Raw genomic sequence first — 17,118 nt, forward strand, 5'->3', positions numbered from 1 at the left:
TAGAAGGTGTGTGTGATAGTGGTCTTATAAGATGTCCTCGTTGACATAGCAATCTTGGTTTGTGTAAGTAGATGCTGATATTTGACAAACAACAAAATTATTCATGTCTCAGAATGTAAACTTGCCATAAAGCAATGCATATCTGCACACTTATCTTTTTTTCTCTTCAAAAGACATAGTGAGCTTTTTTTTTTTTTTTTTTTTTTTTTTTTTTTTTTTTTTAGTGCTAGGGATTGAATTCAGGGCCTCACACATACTAGGCAAGTGCTCTACCACTGAGCTACATCTCCAGCCTCTTTAAAAGATAGGAATCAGATCATATGATCCTGGATCTGTAATACGAGTTTCATTCATCTTTCACTTGTATCACGATTGAGTTATAACCTTGTCAGCAAGATGATTCTCCCCTAGAGAAAGTACACCAGAAAATAATCAACACTTACTGAATTAGTTCCTCAATGTGTAAGTAATGATGTATTCTATAATTATAATTCCTGGGTATAGAAGAGGAATTTCGGGGGGGGTGGCTAAAGAGAAGGCTTGGAGCCTAGGAGGGCCAGTCTGTCCCCCATCAGGCAGCTCACAACTACCTGCAACCCCAGCTCTGGGGGGTCTGATATCCTCTTCTGGCCTCTGAAGGCAACAGCATATATACACACATTTAAAAAGTGAAAATAAATATTTTAAAAAGAAAAGAAAACCCCTAAGCTAGGCCTGGAGGCACATGCCTATCATTGTAGCACTTGGGAGACAAAGGCAGGGAGCTTAGGAGTACAAGAGCAGCCTCAGCCTCCGAGTGAATCCCAGTCAGCCTGGGCTGAGTGAGACTGTCTCAGAGAGGAGGGAGAGGGGACTGGGGCGAGAGAAAGAAAGGCACCCTGCTAAACACACTGGACTGCAGTGGGCAAGAGATGACAAAACATGGAGTTGGTGTCAGACAGTTGTGTGGCCATGGCTGCTGGCTTTCTCTTCCATCCCATAATCAGTACCTCATCCCGCCAGGTCAGAAGCAAACATGGATACTATACAGAGGAGACAAGAGCTCAAGTCTGTTGTGTGGCAGACAGTTTGGGTGCAGTGGGGGACACGGCAGACACGATCTTTGTCCTTGTATAGGGAAAGTTAACCGTTAGAGAAAGAAAGGGATAAGGGCAGAGAAAGATGGAGAAAGAAGAAAAACGAAAATAGTGAAACACCAAAGACATGAGGCCTTTCAGTGATTGTTGGATTAATTCCACACTTGCTAATATCCACCAGCTTGTGTTAATATTGTCTGTTTAGAAATGGCTCTAAGGGAGCTGGAGAGGTGGCTCGGCGGTTAAGAGCCCTGTGGCTCTTTCAGAGGACTGGGGTTCAATTTCCACCACCCACCTGACAGCCCACAACTGTCTGTAACTCTAGTGCCGGGAGATGTGATGCCCTCTTCTGGCCTTCATGGGCACTGCATGCACATAAGGCACAAACACATGCAGGCAAAACATCAATATGCATACAAATAGCATTTTTCAAAGAAATTGCTATATATCCTAGCCATATCTGCTCCGACATCAAGCACACATACATGCTGCCACAATTTCACCCCTCACCTCTGTACATACACATCCCATAGTAACCTGGCAGTATGGTTGTCATGGTTCCCCACAGCTGACAATAAAAAGGACAATTGATTCAAAGCAGTGACTTGTGACCCAGATAAATACAGCAGAAGTCCTAAGTTTCTTTAAGTCACTGTGTTGCTAGTGCAGTTATTATAGCTGTTTTAGCCATGTTAGATATTCTGCTTTTTAAGGTTTTACGAGTCTTTGGTAGCCAGGAATTCACATCACTACTCCGTCACATGGGTTACTCACCGCTGCTGCTCATAACAGAATCCTAAAATGTTTAAGATTTCTGATGCAAATCAAAATCCCATCATCACTGTCATTGCTAAATTAAATGACAGGATAATAACATTACATTAAAACCATTTTTCTCTTGATTGAGTACCTTTTCCAGAAGTGAACCTTTTAGATGTATATTTTTTTCATCAGTACTATAAATGCATGTAGAATCTTAGATAAAAATAGCATTGAAGAGAGGAGGAGTGGGATGTTTTCACATTATTGATGAGTCTCTTGAATCTCAAGCATATTTGACAGCACGGTGCTGGGGAGTAGAATCGTGCCGACTGAATTATTGATGGTTTTAGAAGCATATAGAGAGACTCATGGGTTGGTCTTGGTCTTTATTGGAACAAATGTGCATTCTGACATTAGTTCATGACAACCCACTGCGAGCAAGCTGTTAGTGACCTGGAGGAACCGGCGTTCTGCTACTCGAGTCTAATACAGTATGTGCTGGTTTCAGATGTAGCACGGCCTATTACTGAATACAGACCTGTACTCTTCAGACACCATAGATTCTCACCCAGTCTTCCTGTGAGCTCATGCTCGGCCTTTCTTCCCTTCAGAGGTGACTCACTGTGGTTCCCCTGCCACCCGTGGTCCCCTTCGTTGGGCCAGGCAGCCAGTCCTCACTTCCCTTGTCTGAAACGCCTACCATTTTGAAGTCAGTCATTTCTTCCCATCCTCCTAAAATGCTGTTTCCTCAATCTTTTAAAGTCATGAAAATCTTTACCTGGAACAAATGTCATGTAATGTTTCCCCTGGATAATGCTGTCACCGATGGCCATAGCGTTATAGTGAAGTCATGCTAAGCCTCTTGAGACACCAATGAAAGGAGAGCAAGCTGAGCTGGGAGTTGAGGACTGAATCTGAGTGCTGAGTGGACAGGACAGGGGGTCTACTTTTATATGATTGTGATGTTCCTTAATAAAACTTAAGCCCAACTTAGTACTTAGCACGCCATCGTTTTAAATAGATGTTCTTTTTGACAGTATACATAAATGACACAGTATACAGGAGAGAGTTTGATCCTGCCCCACCCTCAAGGAAAGAAGGAGGGTTGTTTTAGTACCAGAAATCCCCATGTCCCTCTCCTCATCAACCCCACCCTTGATAGTCACTAGATTCATGATACGCCTCCTGCCTCTTATTTAACTGGCAGAGAAGCCCATATGCTTTTCTTCTGCCTGCCTGCTGAGTTCCACTGTGAGTAAAGCTCTGGCGTGGGCCAGGGGACGAGCCCGTGAATCACCCCAATGCAGTGCAGACACCAGCTGTTGTATGCACTGCAGCTACAGCAACTGGAGAGCAGAGGAATTCTCCGGAGGAGATGGGCTGTGTTATAATGCAAGCTGAAAGGAAAGACTGTCTTCCTGGCAGCTCACAGCTTGCTTAAGAGTAATCAGAGCTCTAGATAACCTTTCCTGGTCTCTCAAGAATGTACACTGATTGCAATTACCAACATGCTTTGTTTTCTTCTCTTTATAATAGTCTTACTTCTCGTTTGCCAAAAACTGGAGAAACCATCCATGGACATAAGTTTTTTATTGGCTTTGGAGGAAAAGGTGCCAACCAGTGTGTCCAAGCTGCCCGGCTTGGAGCAAAGGCAGCCATGGTCTGCAAGGTAAGCCATGGAGCACTGGGAGGGCCCAGGGCAAAGGCCTGCTCACGGTCAGTTTCTGTTTTCCTTCACAAGTACATAATGAGCACTGCACTGGAGATAGTGGAGGTACCTGTGGTACCAGCTGCTCATGATGCTGAAGGGCCAAGTCCAAGGCCAGCCTCAGCTACATAGTGAGGCCCTGTCTAGAGAAACATTACATTTTAGTAGCACTTAGTGATCTGCGATGTTTAGCATCTGCTGCTTCTAGCCAGTTCAGAACACCATCACTCCAAAGGAAAGACTCTTGTCCATTTAAGCAATTTCTTCCTAATCCTGTGGCCACCAATCTACATTCTGTCTCCATGAACCTCTGTATTTCGGATAGTTCATGTAATTGGCTGTGTAATATAAGACTTTTGCTCTTGGCTTCTTCACTGTTTTTGAGGCTCCTCCATCCATAGCATGTATCGATATTACATCTTTCTTAATGGCTAAATACTCTGCCTTGATGTGGATTCCTATCCACCAGGGAGTGTGTTGCTAGACTCCTGGGCTGTGCCCACCTTTCTGACTGTTTCTGGGTAGCCTGCAACTATGCATCCACATGCCCCTCTCTGAGTTCATGATTTTAATTCTTTTGAAGGTCTGTTTGTAAAAAATCTAAATAAGAGTGATTAGGCTTTCTTATGCTTTGTATGAATTTATCCTTTGATGAATCCTCTGGGAAGTAACAGTCCTCAAATAACTTAATGCTGTGTTCCCTGAATCCAATGAACTTACAGTCAAAGTATGCAACGTGAGAGGAATTAACCTGTTCCCTGGGGGTCTACAGTCCCACTCTAAACAGCCTGAGTCATCCTGCACTCAGAGGGCCTCAGCAGCAAAGTAGCCCTAGGATCAGCCAGTCTTCACTAAGGCACTCGCTCGGCATTACTGCTGTGCCGGGAGTTAGCAGGGTCTAGGGTGGAATGACCACCTATCGGACCCTTGGCATGCTCCTCTTCTCAGCTGGGTAGAGAAAGGGTGTGTAACATCAGCAATCCTACTGAAATAAGTCAAGATAATTGTATTTGGCCTTCAAAAGTTTCCAACTGTATTTATTGCATGTCATTTGAAGGTGGTAACGTTGCTGTTATAAGACGGTAAACTTGTGTGAGTTTAAGTGCAAGGGAAGTTGAGTTTGAATCTGCCCAGCAGATGCTAAGAAAAGAAAAAAAAAAAAAGGAAAAAACTTAGGAAAGCTGTCTCTTGTGAACTATGTAGATTTTACCAAAAAAAAAAAAAAAAAAAATCTGCAGACATGTCATTTCTGCGTTCTCACAGCACGTTCCTCTCTGTGGGATCCTCTAAGGGATGTTTAAGCCATACAATTATCACTTCATCTGCTAATGAACCGTAGTTTCACTTCTCATTTATGACCAGCATAGCATTCTCATGGCTATTTGGTCAGAAACATCACAGGAAAAACAAAATTCAAAATAAGAACCGCCTCTGTCATTAAGATTGGTCTTTAGGGATTTAAAATAGTAATACAGCCAATCAGGAAATAATTGTGTTCTAGAAATGATGGCACCTTGAGAGGACACTGACAAAAGTTTTACACTGACTTATCCCATCCTTGATTAGAGATGAGATCGAGTTAATGACCCAACATACTCAAAAAGGGAGCTCAGACACTGGGAAGAAGATAGGCAGGAAAAAGATGGACATAGAATGGTTTGGTATCCAGAGTGGCTGTCCTGGGACAAGGGGCGTTCCCTCGGACTGGGAGTGGAAAAGACAATGGAGCACCCTCCCCTCTTGAAAGCAAAGTATTCCTAGGCCACTGAAGTCAGGAGTCCATGGGCCCCGGTTCTCATCCTACTCTTAAGATTTTGAGATTGTTTTTATTTTAGGTCTATAGAATGGAAGGCATAGATAGAAAAACAAAATAGAAATATTCGAGTTGTAGAACTGAACTGAGGAAGTGAGACCTGAAATCACGTGACCGATGTGAGAGGTGGGGCTGCGCTCAAGTCCTGAGGGCAGTTGGAGGGCGGGGCTGTCCACCTCACTTTGAGGGTGGAATGGATGGCTATCTGCTTCACTCTGAGGTTGGAGTGGATGGCTCCTAACAGCACCTCAGGCTTCCGGAGCGTCTTCTGAGCACCTCTAGCCAGCCGTGTTTGCTCCACACAACTTAGTCCAAACTTTTGCACAGGAAAACATAAAAAAACTGATTTCAAGCAAAGCCTGCCCAGGATAAATTTGCTTTTGTGCCTTGGGACTCTAAGGCAAGGATTTATTTAAAACATTAAATTAAGAAAATTGTGTGATATTCTTAGTCTCCTTGTTTTATTTTCTTATTTTGGTGTTGGGGAAGGAACACAGAGTCTCACATATGCAAAGAATGCCATCTGCCTCTAGATTTCACCTCTAGCTGGAAACCTCTCTAATTAATTGATTAATAAAGGGTTTCTCTTTGTAGCCCCTATTAGCTTCCAAGTCATAATACTCCTGCCTTGATCTCCTGACTGCTGGGATTATAGGTATGTGCCTCTTAGAGTTCTTAAAGAGAAAAATAGACTTTTATAGCAAAAGTTATTCATCATCGTTATAGCTTCCACTGTGTAGTATTGTGCTGCGTTATCCTGTGTTGTGTTTCTTTTTGGTTGTGTAGACAGGGTTTCAAAGCCCTGTGTAGCCCATGCTGGCCTTGACCTTGCTGTGTGGTATAGAAAGCCCTTAATCCTCCTGCCCTCCCCTGGCTGAAGCTGGCCCACAGGTGTGCGCCAGCACACGCAGCGTGCAGTACAATCTTGTCAGACAAATCAGCCACACTTGTGTTTTAGCAGTTTTTTTTTTAAAGATGACAAGTTCCAAATCAAAACCCAAATCATTACATTAATCAAGATAAAAATGAACAGATGGAGCAAAAGAGAAACTGGTAGAGAATCCCCTGTCATTCTCTACGCAATGCTAACTTATGTTCTACTCTGATACACTAGCTGTCAGGCTAATGTCCAGCAATAACTGAAGATGGTGTTTTTGAAAATGAAAGTCTTCATCCCAAGGCAAACAGCCTGCTAAGGCCTCTCTCATAGACTTCTCCCAATGTGTGCAAATGCTTTCTCCACCTGTATGCCATTGAAGCCAAATATTTATGAGGAGGAAGTTCTTTCTAAACACCAAGCCCTGGCGAGTGCCTGTAAGCCCAGTATGCTGGAGCCCACCTCCAGTGTGACTAGAGATGGCAGTGTGGCAACCACAAGGACCTGACCTCAATACACAGAACTGTGCTTAAACGGGTGGGCATGCTGGTGATGTGTATGTGTGATCCCAGCACTGGAGAGGCCAAGGCAGGAGGAGGAGGGTTCACTAGCCAGCCTAGCCGAATAGGAGAGTTACAGTAAGAGTCCCTGTCTCAAATATCATGGATAATGTCCCTAAGGGACAGCACCTGAAGTTGATATCTGACCTTCACATTCACGCACCACACACACACACATGAACATTCATATATGTGTACACCCTCACAGACACATACGTGCACACAAATGAAGAGAAAGAAGAATCATCAAATATGGCATCTAAAAACCGTGTTAAATAAAGAGACCAAGGTGTAGGAGCCCAGTTGTGAGCCCACAGCTGCTCTCTGTGTAGATGAATAGAACCACAGGCAGACCTGGACCTCAGTGACCAAGCCAGGAACCAGCATACTAGGGTGAGCTGAGGAAATAGCATGGTTTTGTTTCCTACAAAGGTAAACCTGTCTCACTTCTAATGCAGGTAGCACCTGGTTCCCTTCAGGAAAGTCAGACAGGAAGTCCAGTGACAAAGGACAGTACAACTCTAAAGCCTCTGCATCAGGCCAGTGCTGTACTCAGTCTGTCCTGGCCTAGACAGTACAGAAACCAGAAGTAAACAGGATGATTTATAGCAATATGACAGTAGATTTTTACAGCCACTGAATTTAGCCACAAAAATAAATGAGGCTTTGTACCTTATGATCCTCTTTTTGCTTTTTTTTAAAGACATATTTATTATTTGTGAGTACACTGTAGCTGTCTTCAGACACTCCAGAAGAGGGATTCAGATCTCATTATGGATGGTTGTGAGCCACCATGTGGTTGCTGGGATTTGAACTCGGAACCTTTGGAAGAGCAGTCAGTGCTCTTAACCGCTGAGCCATCTCTCCAGTCTCCTCTTTTTGCTTTTATTGCCTTGCTTCTGTATGTTACACATTCTTAATCCACACTGTGAGTAAACAAGGAAAGCAGTAAGGGCAGGAGGGCTTCGTGTAAGAGAGCTTGAACAGCAGCGACAGAATTCCTTCCTAGCCAGAAGTCCCTCCTAGGCAAGATCATCAAGTCCTGTGAATTGCCCTGGCATAAATCCATGTTGGAGCTGCCCTTGACCCACCCTTTCAGCTGGAACAGGCTCACGCAGATAGACCTGCCTCAGATTATGTGCAGTTCAAGAACAGTGCCTGCAAAACAAGAGAGCCATTGTAAGCAAAGCCTTGTCTGCAGCTACAACGTAACTCCTGTGCTCAGGGTTGTAGCCCTTCAGGAATAAGATAGGCTCAAGAAAGTAAACTGTAGAATAACTAAAGTGATGTGACACTAATTGAGCACCTTCCGTGTGCAGGACTGTGGGAAGGGCTGGGAGATCCCAGGCTAGCCTCTCCAAGCTGTTAGGAAGCCTCAGTGGACAAATATGGAGTTGCAAACAGTGTAAGATGGCACTGTATTACGGTATCGATCAGGAATGCTATGTAGGAGTTCTGGAAATGAGAGGATTAATGAGAGCCAACAGAGAGAAGGTAGATGTGAGTTGGTGCTTGAAAAACAGGTACCGTGTGAGGAGGTGGAGAGAGAAGAATGGGCTCCCACGTTTTCAGAAGTGAAGGCAAGGAGATAAACATGAACATATGCACACACATCGTGTCCCACCACAGTCAAGTGACAAGGTCAAGTTAAAAATGACTCTACTCACAGCTCTGAAAATAAAATCTAATTATTTTTAGCCAAATGTGAATTTTAGAAAGATAGAAGAAAAAAACTTTAAAAAACCCAAACAACAACAACAGAATCCCAAGTGAGAGCAGCCCTGCAGCCTTTCTGAGCAGGGTTCAGCAAACATCCCCTGAGGACATCTCTGTAGCTCTGCTGTGTCTTCATCCCAGAACTGGGTCCAGCCTGGCGACCCTAATGGACTTTGCAGACCATACTTCGCCTCTCCTCTTAGCTGATCTACCTACAGAGCATGCCCAGGACTGTGAGCTCACTGTCAGCTCTCATTTCCACCTCTTAGACACATACAGCTTTCCAACCCTCTCCCAGCCCTTTCATCCTGAAACCCAGCAGTCTTCCACGTGGACCACACCCTGGGCTCTCCTCCCCACGCTTTAGCTGGGACTGTGTGTGACCAGAGCGGGATGTTTAATGCTCCTGGGAGATGTTAATGTGCAGCCAGAGTTGCAGCTTTGCAAACCGTTGGTTCCTGTCTGCCAGAGAGAACTCACACCAGTTCCACCCTCCAGCCTGGCTCGGATGGAACAATTTGAGGCAAAATGCAAAGAATTTTAATTAGCTTGATAATGGCAGAACTGAAAGAAGACTCCAAGTTCCCTGACTCCCATATGCACCACTTGCCTCCTGGCCAAGATGCTTACATTTAAATTTCTCTTGTCAATTTAATGGCCAAAGTGTGACTGGGAAACAGAAGCCTCCTGATATTCCTTTGTAATAGTCTTTCTTGGGCCCATTATCCTCTGTGAAGATGTCATCTGTATTATCCACTGTGCTCAGTGGCAGGAAGTAGTCAATAACCTTTTCAAAGGTTCTACTGTGACTTGTTAACAATTTCTGAGAACTTCAGTTTGAGTGTGGAACCAACAGAAAGGATTAGGAAGTGTGTGCTTCTAAAGCTGGAGGGGGCGGAGAGGGATGGGGAGGGGAGGGGCGGGGAGAGCAGGGCTCCGCCCCTGGGCAGACCTTGGCTTCCTCCAGCTTCCACCTGCGCATGCTCAGCACGCTCCACCATGCACAGCGTTCAGGCTTAGTTTAACTATTTTATTAATTTGTTGAGACTATAATATAATTATATTCCCTTTCCTCCCTCTGAACCTTCCCATAAATCCCTCATTCAAGTTCAAGATCTCTTTTTTCATTGTTTGCACATACATATATGTACATGTGTGTGTGTGTGTGTGTGTGTGTGTGTGCATATATTCCTAAATTCATAAATACAACCTGCTCAGTGTGTATACTGTTCTTGTATGTATATGTTTTCAAGCCTGACCATTTGGTATTGGATAATTGGTTAATTAATGAGCTCTTCCCTGGGGAAGACTATTTTTCCCATTCTTAATAGTTGTCTCTAGCTCTTTGTGTAGGATTGAGGCCTGTGGGCTTTTCCACATCCTTGTTAGCATGAGATCTTAACCGTTTCAAAGTCCGGAACCATGAATGAATGGTGATTACATACATAATTTGAAGGTGAAGAATTAGAAAAGATCAACTTAAAACAACACAGCCTTGCCTGTTCAGTGTGTGCCACTCCGGTGAGCTCTGCCTTCAAGACACTGCTGCTGGGCTGGAGAGATGCTCACAGGGAGAGCACTGAGCGCTCTCAGAGGACCCACGCTCAACTCCCAGCACCCACAAGGCAGACAACCATTTGCAACCTTTGTTCCTAGAAATCTGAAGCCTCTTCTGGTCCCTCGGGCGCCAGGCACGAAGAGGAGGCACAGACATACGTGCTTCCTGCTTTAGATGGGTATAAGTAAAGTAGGGTTACAGATCTCACTACACTACAGCCTTTGGACTGAAATATAGTCTAGCATCTTACATTAAGATTAATTAGTCTTATGAAGTACCATGCATATATGCCCTTTTAAAATGCTAAATACTCTAAAAGCTACATTGTAACATTTTACTAAATGTAAAAGATCTAATGCTCATCGTTTCTTTGATACAGGTTGGCAATGATTCTTTTGGCAATGATTACATAGAAAACTTAAAACAAAATCATATTTCTACAGGTAACATTTCATCTTTTTTAAATTAATGCTTATAACTTTCTTTATGGATTTTCTATTGTTTCAGTTTTACTTTTTTGAGAGAGGGTCTCACTACAGAGCCTTGGCTGACCTGGTAGTAACTATGCAACCTGTACTAGTCTCAAACTCAAGGTGGTCCTCCTGCCTTAACCTTCTGAGTGCTAAGATTACAGATATGTGCTACCACACCTGAATGTATTGTTCATAACATTCTTCTGTGATCCTGTTATCAGGAAAATTGAAAGCTAAGTATAATTAGTAGCTCCTCCCCTGGTAGCCAGAAAGGCCGTAGCACTGCTTTGTTTAATTTCTTCATGGACATTCATCCAAATAAGAATGAAATCATTGGAGGTGACAAATCTTCATTTAACGGCTAAGAGGCCAGTGACAAGAAAAACTCAGGTGCTATATTCACAAAGGGTGTTTTAAGAAAAGTCACTGAATGATACAGCTGAGGCCATCATAGAAGCTGCCAGGGCTGAGAACATAATGACAGAAGAGGAAAGCAAAGGTTCTGGGGCTTTCCCAAGAGCACACAGCCAGCTGGAGCTGCAGCCAGGACTGGAACACAGGGCCCCTGCCTCCAGCCCGAGGCTCTCTGCTGCTGTCAGGCTGCCTGGCTGATGAGCATCTGTCTCCACGCCAGACCACAGTTCTGGATGAAATGCAAAGCTGAGGAAAATAAAGAAAATCAAACAAGTTCATTTTATCTGTTTAACCTTTTGTTTTTTATCTCAAGCCTGTCATTTTTTTTACAGTGAAGAAAAGAAATATGTTGTTCTAAAAAATGCATATGTATACAACTCTGAATAATTTTAAGGAGTAAAATGTGTGGGTAGTTTGATGGGTTGTTACTAATGCAAAGAAAAGGTGCCACTGATGTAAAGATGCCCATTTCCTCACTGTATAGGTGATGGGTATAAATTAGCACTAATTACTTACTTTTTTAACTCATTCCAGATGGTTAAAGGTTAAAAAGTTTTTCCAAGAATTAGTGTCACATAAAAATTGTTAAAATAAATTATCCATGCCAGGCTGTATTCCTCAATTGTGGCTTTCTTTTTCTTATAGAGTTTACGTATCAGACCAGAGATGCAGCTACAGGAACAGCCTCCATAATTGTCAATAATGAAGGTATGTGCCTCACGTATGAGAGCCACCACCCCAGCAGACTGTGCGTCCCAGAGTCCTTCCGACCTCACCACACCCACTGCTCCAAATAACAAGATTTCCAAATAGCAAGTTAAATTATATTCCCCACCTTGATCACTTGTAAAAGTCTAATATATGGGAAGCACAGTAGATGCTTCCAAATGCAATCTGTGTCCTATCACGGTGTCTCCTTCTCCCTTCACGAGAGGCTCAATACCGGTGTGTGTGTGTGTGTGTGTGTGTGTGTATGTCTATGTGTGTGTGTGTGTGTGTGTGTCTATGTGTGTGTGTGTGTCTGTGTGTCTCAAAGCAGTTCCATTACATTTCCTCTAAGTAAGTAAATGTAAATAGGCTCAAAACAAAGCTTGATAATCGTATTTATAGATTATTTACTGAGCAAATAGCAGACAGTAATTACTTCTAACTTATCATTAATGTTCAATTTTGTCTGCTCTTTAAGCCACAATCAAACCTCAAAAGTCAGTATACAAAGTTCCACATGAGGCTTTACCATAGTTAAAACATTTATCTTCAAAAACAGTAACTACGACTGGGTAGGGCATCATATCTCTGTGAGTTCAAGGCCAGCCTGATCTACATAGAGAATTCCAGGACAGCCAGGGCTACATAGTAAGATCCTGTCTCAAAACAAGAAACAAAACAAAACAGTAACTACCTTCACGTTGAAGGGTCACAATCTACCAACTGTTCTAAGTGTAAAATATCTACATAGGGTTTTTCATTTTAAATTAAGGCCAATATTCAGAAAGACCAGGCATCTCTTGGGTATATGGCGTAGGACCTAATACATTTTGTGGGCTGTGTTAGAATCTGTTACAATATGTCTTTGATTTATACAATGGTTCTTCCTTATCCATAGAGGAATACAATTTAAGACTGCTAATAGTCCTGATCTCTCTATACAATGTTTTTTTTTTCTTGTATGTATAGCCCTATGATAAACTTTAGGTTACAAATTAGAGACTGTAAGAATTTTACATCAGTAATAATAAAACCGAATGATCATAACAACATAGTGTAAGAAATAGTATGTCAGTGTAATCTATATCAAAAGGTCTGTGGCCTGTGTGCAGCTTCCTTGTGGACTGAGGTGACACAGCCTGTACGTGAGTTCAAACGAGGTGAAGGGCGATTAGGCTGCTATGTAGACGTTAGCATGAACACAAGGACTGTAGTGTCTAAACGATCATCAGGAGGGCCACACAGGCAGTGTGGACATGATCTGTTGGATAAAGAGGAGACTCACATCTCAGGTGAGACAGAATAGGATGGCATGAAATTTCATTGTACTACCCAGAAAGGCATGCAATGGGAAACACGTTACTTTTTTCACTTTCTTCAGTATTTACACATAATATTTAATACTTTTTCGCTTAATATGTTGACTACATCTATGCTTTTTCATGAGGGGAGTTATTTGTAGCCTAGGCTGGCACTGTCTCACTGATGGTCCTATCCAGCCTTCTGTGTGTTCTTTGGGAGGTTGTTTCCTTGGTTGGTTGTCTGTTTTGAGACTAAAACCTCATGGATTCCAGGATGGCTTTGAATTTCTGATCCTCTTGCCTACATCGTTTAGGACTGGGATCACAGGAATGCCTCATCATGCCCAGCCTATGCCAAGGACTAAGCCTGGATCTGTGTACCAGGCAAGCACTCTGCCGGCTTGAGCCTCACCTCAAGCCCCTTTCAGTGCATTTGAACTCATGTACAGGCTGTGTCACCTCAGTCCACAAGGAAGCTGCACACAGGCCACAGACCTTATGATATAGAGTGTCACTTCTGCATGAGCATTTGACACACAACCTCAGCAATGTAAAGTTGCAATAGGTTAAGTTTTCATTCTGTGGTCAGAATGAAATTATTAATCATATATAATTATTAATCATATATCACTAGAGACAACAAAAATATAATGCAGCATTTATTATATTAAGCTATGTTGTCAATAATGATTACTGTCAAAGGCAAGTCATTTCTGACCTTAAACCTCATGTTCTAGAAATGACTTCAGTTTTTCCTTCTTCCTTTCCTGTGAACCAAAATGTCTGTTATGGTAAGCCGTACCTGACTTATAGTAAGGCAATATTCTGCAGTGTAGATTGTGTAGGACATGGCAGCACAAATCTATAATCCCAGCACCCAAGAGAATCACACAGGAGGTTTGCAAGGAGCTCAAAGCCAGACTAGGTTATGGAATAAGACTGTCTAAAAATAATAATAACTATAGAGGAATTGAACAATCAGCTCCTTCAAATGAAGACAAGAGTGCGTACAAAGTGGCAAGTGTTAGTCTGGCATGTCAAACTTGAGGCCTGACGGAGCTAGCCACATGCCGGGGCTGCTTTGTCTGTGGACTGCCCGCCTGGGTGTGGGCTTGTTGTTCAGCCACCAAAGCCCGTCCAGAAATACATATGACATCATGCTACAGTTGACGCCAGCCGAGAGTGAGCTCACTGCTGGGGAGAAGGAAGGAGAGATGCAGTCTTTCAGCAAGTGGGCTCCTTGCATTTTTCCAGGTCTGAGGTTGGGTTTGTGCAGAACCATCCCTACTTTATTAAGTTTCCCTCATGGCCAACAAACACACATGTGGTAAGATGATAGGCTAGGATTTGTTCTGTGTGGAGAGGTAATTTTAGGTCATGTCTATACAAGATCTGCACAAGCAGCCTGAAGCACTAAAAAGTGCCTGCTACAACTCATTCCTTTAGAGCTGTGCTGGCCAATAGAAATAAAATGTGAGCCACATGCAGTTTTTAAATTGTCCAGGAACTATATTTTTAAAGGGAAAAGGGAAATAGGTAAATCTAATTTTGACAATATGCACTATATATAGATATAGATAGATAATATATATATATATATATATTTAACCAAAATATTATCATTACAACATGTAATTAAATTTATTTTAGAATTAAGACATTTCAATATGTTTTTTTTAAAAATTAGTGAGGCCAGAGAGACGACCCAACAGGTCAGGATGCCTGCTGCCAACCTGCCAACATGAGTGGATGGATCCCTAAACCTACACGATAGAGGGAAAGGGTTTGTTCTGACCTCTGCATGTGTGCTATCGCACACACATACCCCAATACACACAATGCATAAATAAACAAACAAACAAATAAATGCATGTCTAAATTAGTAAAATAGGGGATTAGAGAGATGGCTCATTGGTTAAAAGTACTTATAGCTATTCTAGAGGACCCAGGTTCAATTCCCAGCACCAACAGTTCACAGCTATCTGTAACTCTAGTTCCAGGGGATCTGATACCCTCACACAGACATGCAGGCAAGCAAAACACCAATGCATATAAAATAAAGGTAAATACACTTTAAAAAAAATACTGAGGGTGTGAACTCTGCAGCCAATCCTGTGACACCCAGAGGAAGCAACACTTGCAGGTACTCTAACACACCCAGGATAATAGGATCAGAGGTGAGGAGATATAACATCTGTTCTAACACTACCAGGCTTACCTGGGACCCGTGGGATCCAGGCACACAGGAACCCCACCCAACCAGTGGCAAGGGTACCTTCCAATCTGGGCTGGTTTACCTTGGGCGCAAACTCTGCAGCCAATCTTGTAACACTCAGAAGAAGCTCCACTCCCAGGCACTCTAACGCACCCAGAATCCCAGGATCCCAGGAGCTTGGTCATACCAGGATCTCAGGAGCCCAGAGGCAGCTTGACGCCCCATAGCTCTAACACACCAGGATCTCAGGATCACAGGATCCTGGAATCACAGACCACAGACACAACTAGACTCTGAGGAGTTCTGACACAACCAGGATCACAGGAAGGACAGGCTCCAATCAGATATAGCAAGAGCAGGTAGCACTAGAGATAATCAGATGATGGGAGGCAAGCGTAAGAACATAAGCAACAGAAACCAAGGTTGCTTGGTATCATCAGAACCCATTTCTCCAACCATAGCAAGACCTGGATACACCATCACACCAGAAAAACAAGATTCATATCTAAAATCACTTCTCATAATGATGATAGAGGACTTTAAGAAGGACATAAATAACTCCCTTAAAGAAATACAGAAGAAAACAGGTAAACAGTTAGAAGCCCTTAAAGAGGAAATACAAAAATCCCGTAAAGAATTACAGGAAAACAAAATCAAACAGGTGAAGGAATTGAACAAAAAGATCCAGGATCTAAAAATGGGAATAGTAACAATAAAGAAATCACAAAGAGAGACAATTTTGAAGATAGAAAGCCTAGTAAAGAGATCAGGAGGCGTAGATGCAAGCATCACCAACAGAATACAAGAGATAGAAGAGAGAATCTCAGGTGCAGAAGATATCATAGAAAACATTGACACCCAATAATGGTGGGTATATTTACACAATGGAATACTACTCGGCTATTAAAAACAATGAATTCGTGAAGTTCTTAGGCAAATGTATGGAACTAGAAAATATCATTCTAAGTGAGGTAACCCAATCACAAAAGAACACACATGGTATCCACTCACTGATAAGTGAATATTAGCCCAGAAGCTTGATACAACCTAAGACACAATTTACAGACTACATGAAGCTCAAGAAGAAGGGAGACCAAAGTATGGGTGCTTCAGTTCTTCTGTGAAGGTGAACAAAACACTCACAGGACTAAATATGGACATATATTGTAGAGCAGAAACTGAAGGAAAGGCCATTCAGAAAATGTCCCACCTGGGGATTCATTATGTATTCAGTCACCAAACTCCAACACTATTGCAGATGCCAAGAAATGCTTGCTGAAAGGGGCCTCCTATGGCTGTCTCCTGAGAGGCCCTGCCAGAGCCTTGCAAATACAGAGGCAGATTCTCACAATCAACCATTGGACTGAGTGTGGGGTCTCCAATGGAGGAGTTAGAGAAAGGACTGGAGGAGCTGAAAGGATTTGCAACCTCATAGGGAGAACAACAATATCAACCAAACAGACCCCCCACAGCTCCCAGGAATTAAGCCATCAACCAAGGGGTACACATAGCTCCAGCTGCATATGTAGCAGAGGATTACCTTGTCAAGCATCAATGGGAGGAGAGGCCCTTAGTCCTATGCAGGTTTAATAGATGCCCCAAAGTCAGGGAATTAAAGGCAGGTACAGGGGAGAGCGGTGGGTAGAGGAATACCCTCATAGAAGCAGGGGGAAGGAGGATGGTATAGGGGGTTTATGAGAGCAGGGGAAACTGGGACAGAGGATAACATTTGGAATATAAATAAAGACAATATCCAATTTTAAAAAAAAAAATTAAAAAGTGAGATATACTGTTCTTTATACTAAATTTGAAGTCCAGCATGTATTGACTTTTGTCTTAAGAGTTTTACTGCTGTGAACAGACACCATGACCAAAGCAACTCTTATAAGAACAACATTTAATCGCAGCTGTCTTACAGGTTTGTAAGTTCAGTCCAT

The 17,118-nt window shown here is 42.8% G+C and overlaps 1 protein-coding gene across 2 annotated transcripts in view; it reads left to right on the forward strand.

Annotated features, from left to right (window-relative positions):
• Rbks (ribokinase) overlaps positions 1-17,118 on the forward strand; it is an 83,459-nt gene that overhangs the window by 22,453 nt on the left and 43,888 nt on the right. For both annotated transcript variants that reach the window (XM_052186338.1, XM_052186337.1), the window contains exons 2-4: positions 3,375-3,507; positions 10,450-10,513; positions 11,603-11,665. In XM_052186338.1, coding sequence (XP_052042298.1) covers positions 3,375-3,507; positions 10,450-10,513; positions 11,603-11,665 — 260 coding nt within the window. The remainder of the gene's footprint in view (positions 1-3,374; positions 3,508-10,449; positions 10,514-11,602; positions 11,666-17,118) is intronic.

This window comes from Apodemus sylvaticus, chromosome 6 (genome assembly GCF_947179515.1).
Source record: "Apodemus sylvaticus chromosome 6, mApoSyl1.1, whole genome shotgun sequence".
NCBI classification, from domain to species: domain Eukaryota; kingdom Metazoa; phylum Chordata; class Mammalia; order Rodentia; family Muridae; genus Apodemus; species Apodemus sylvaticus.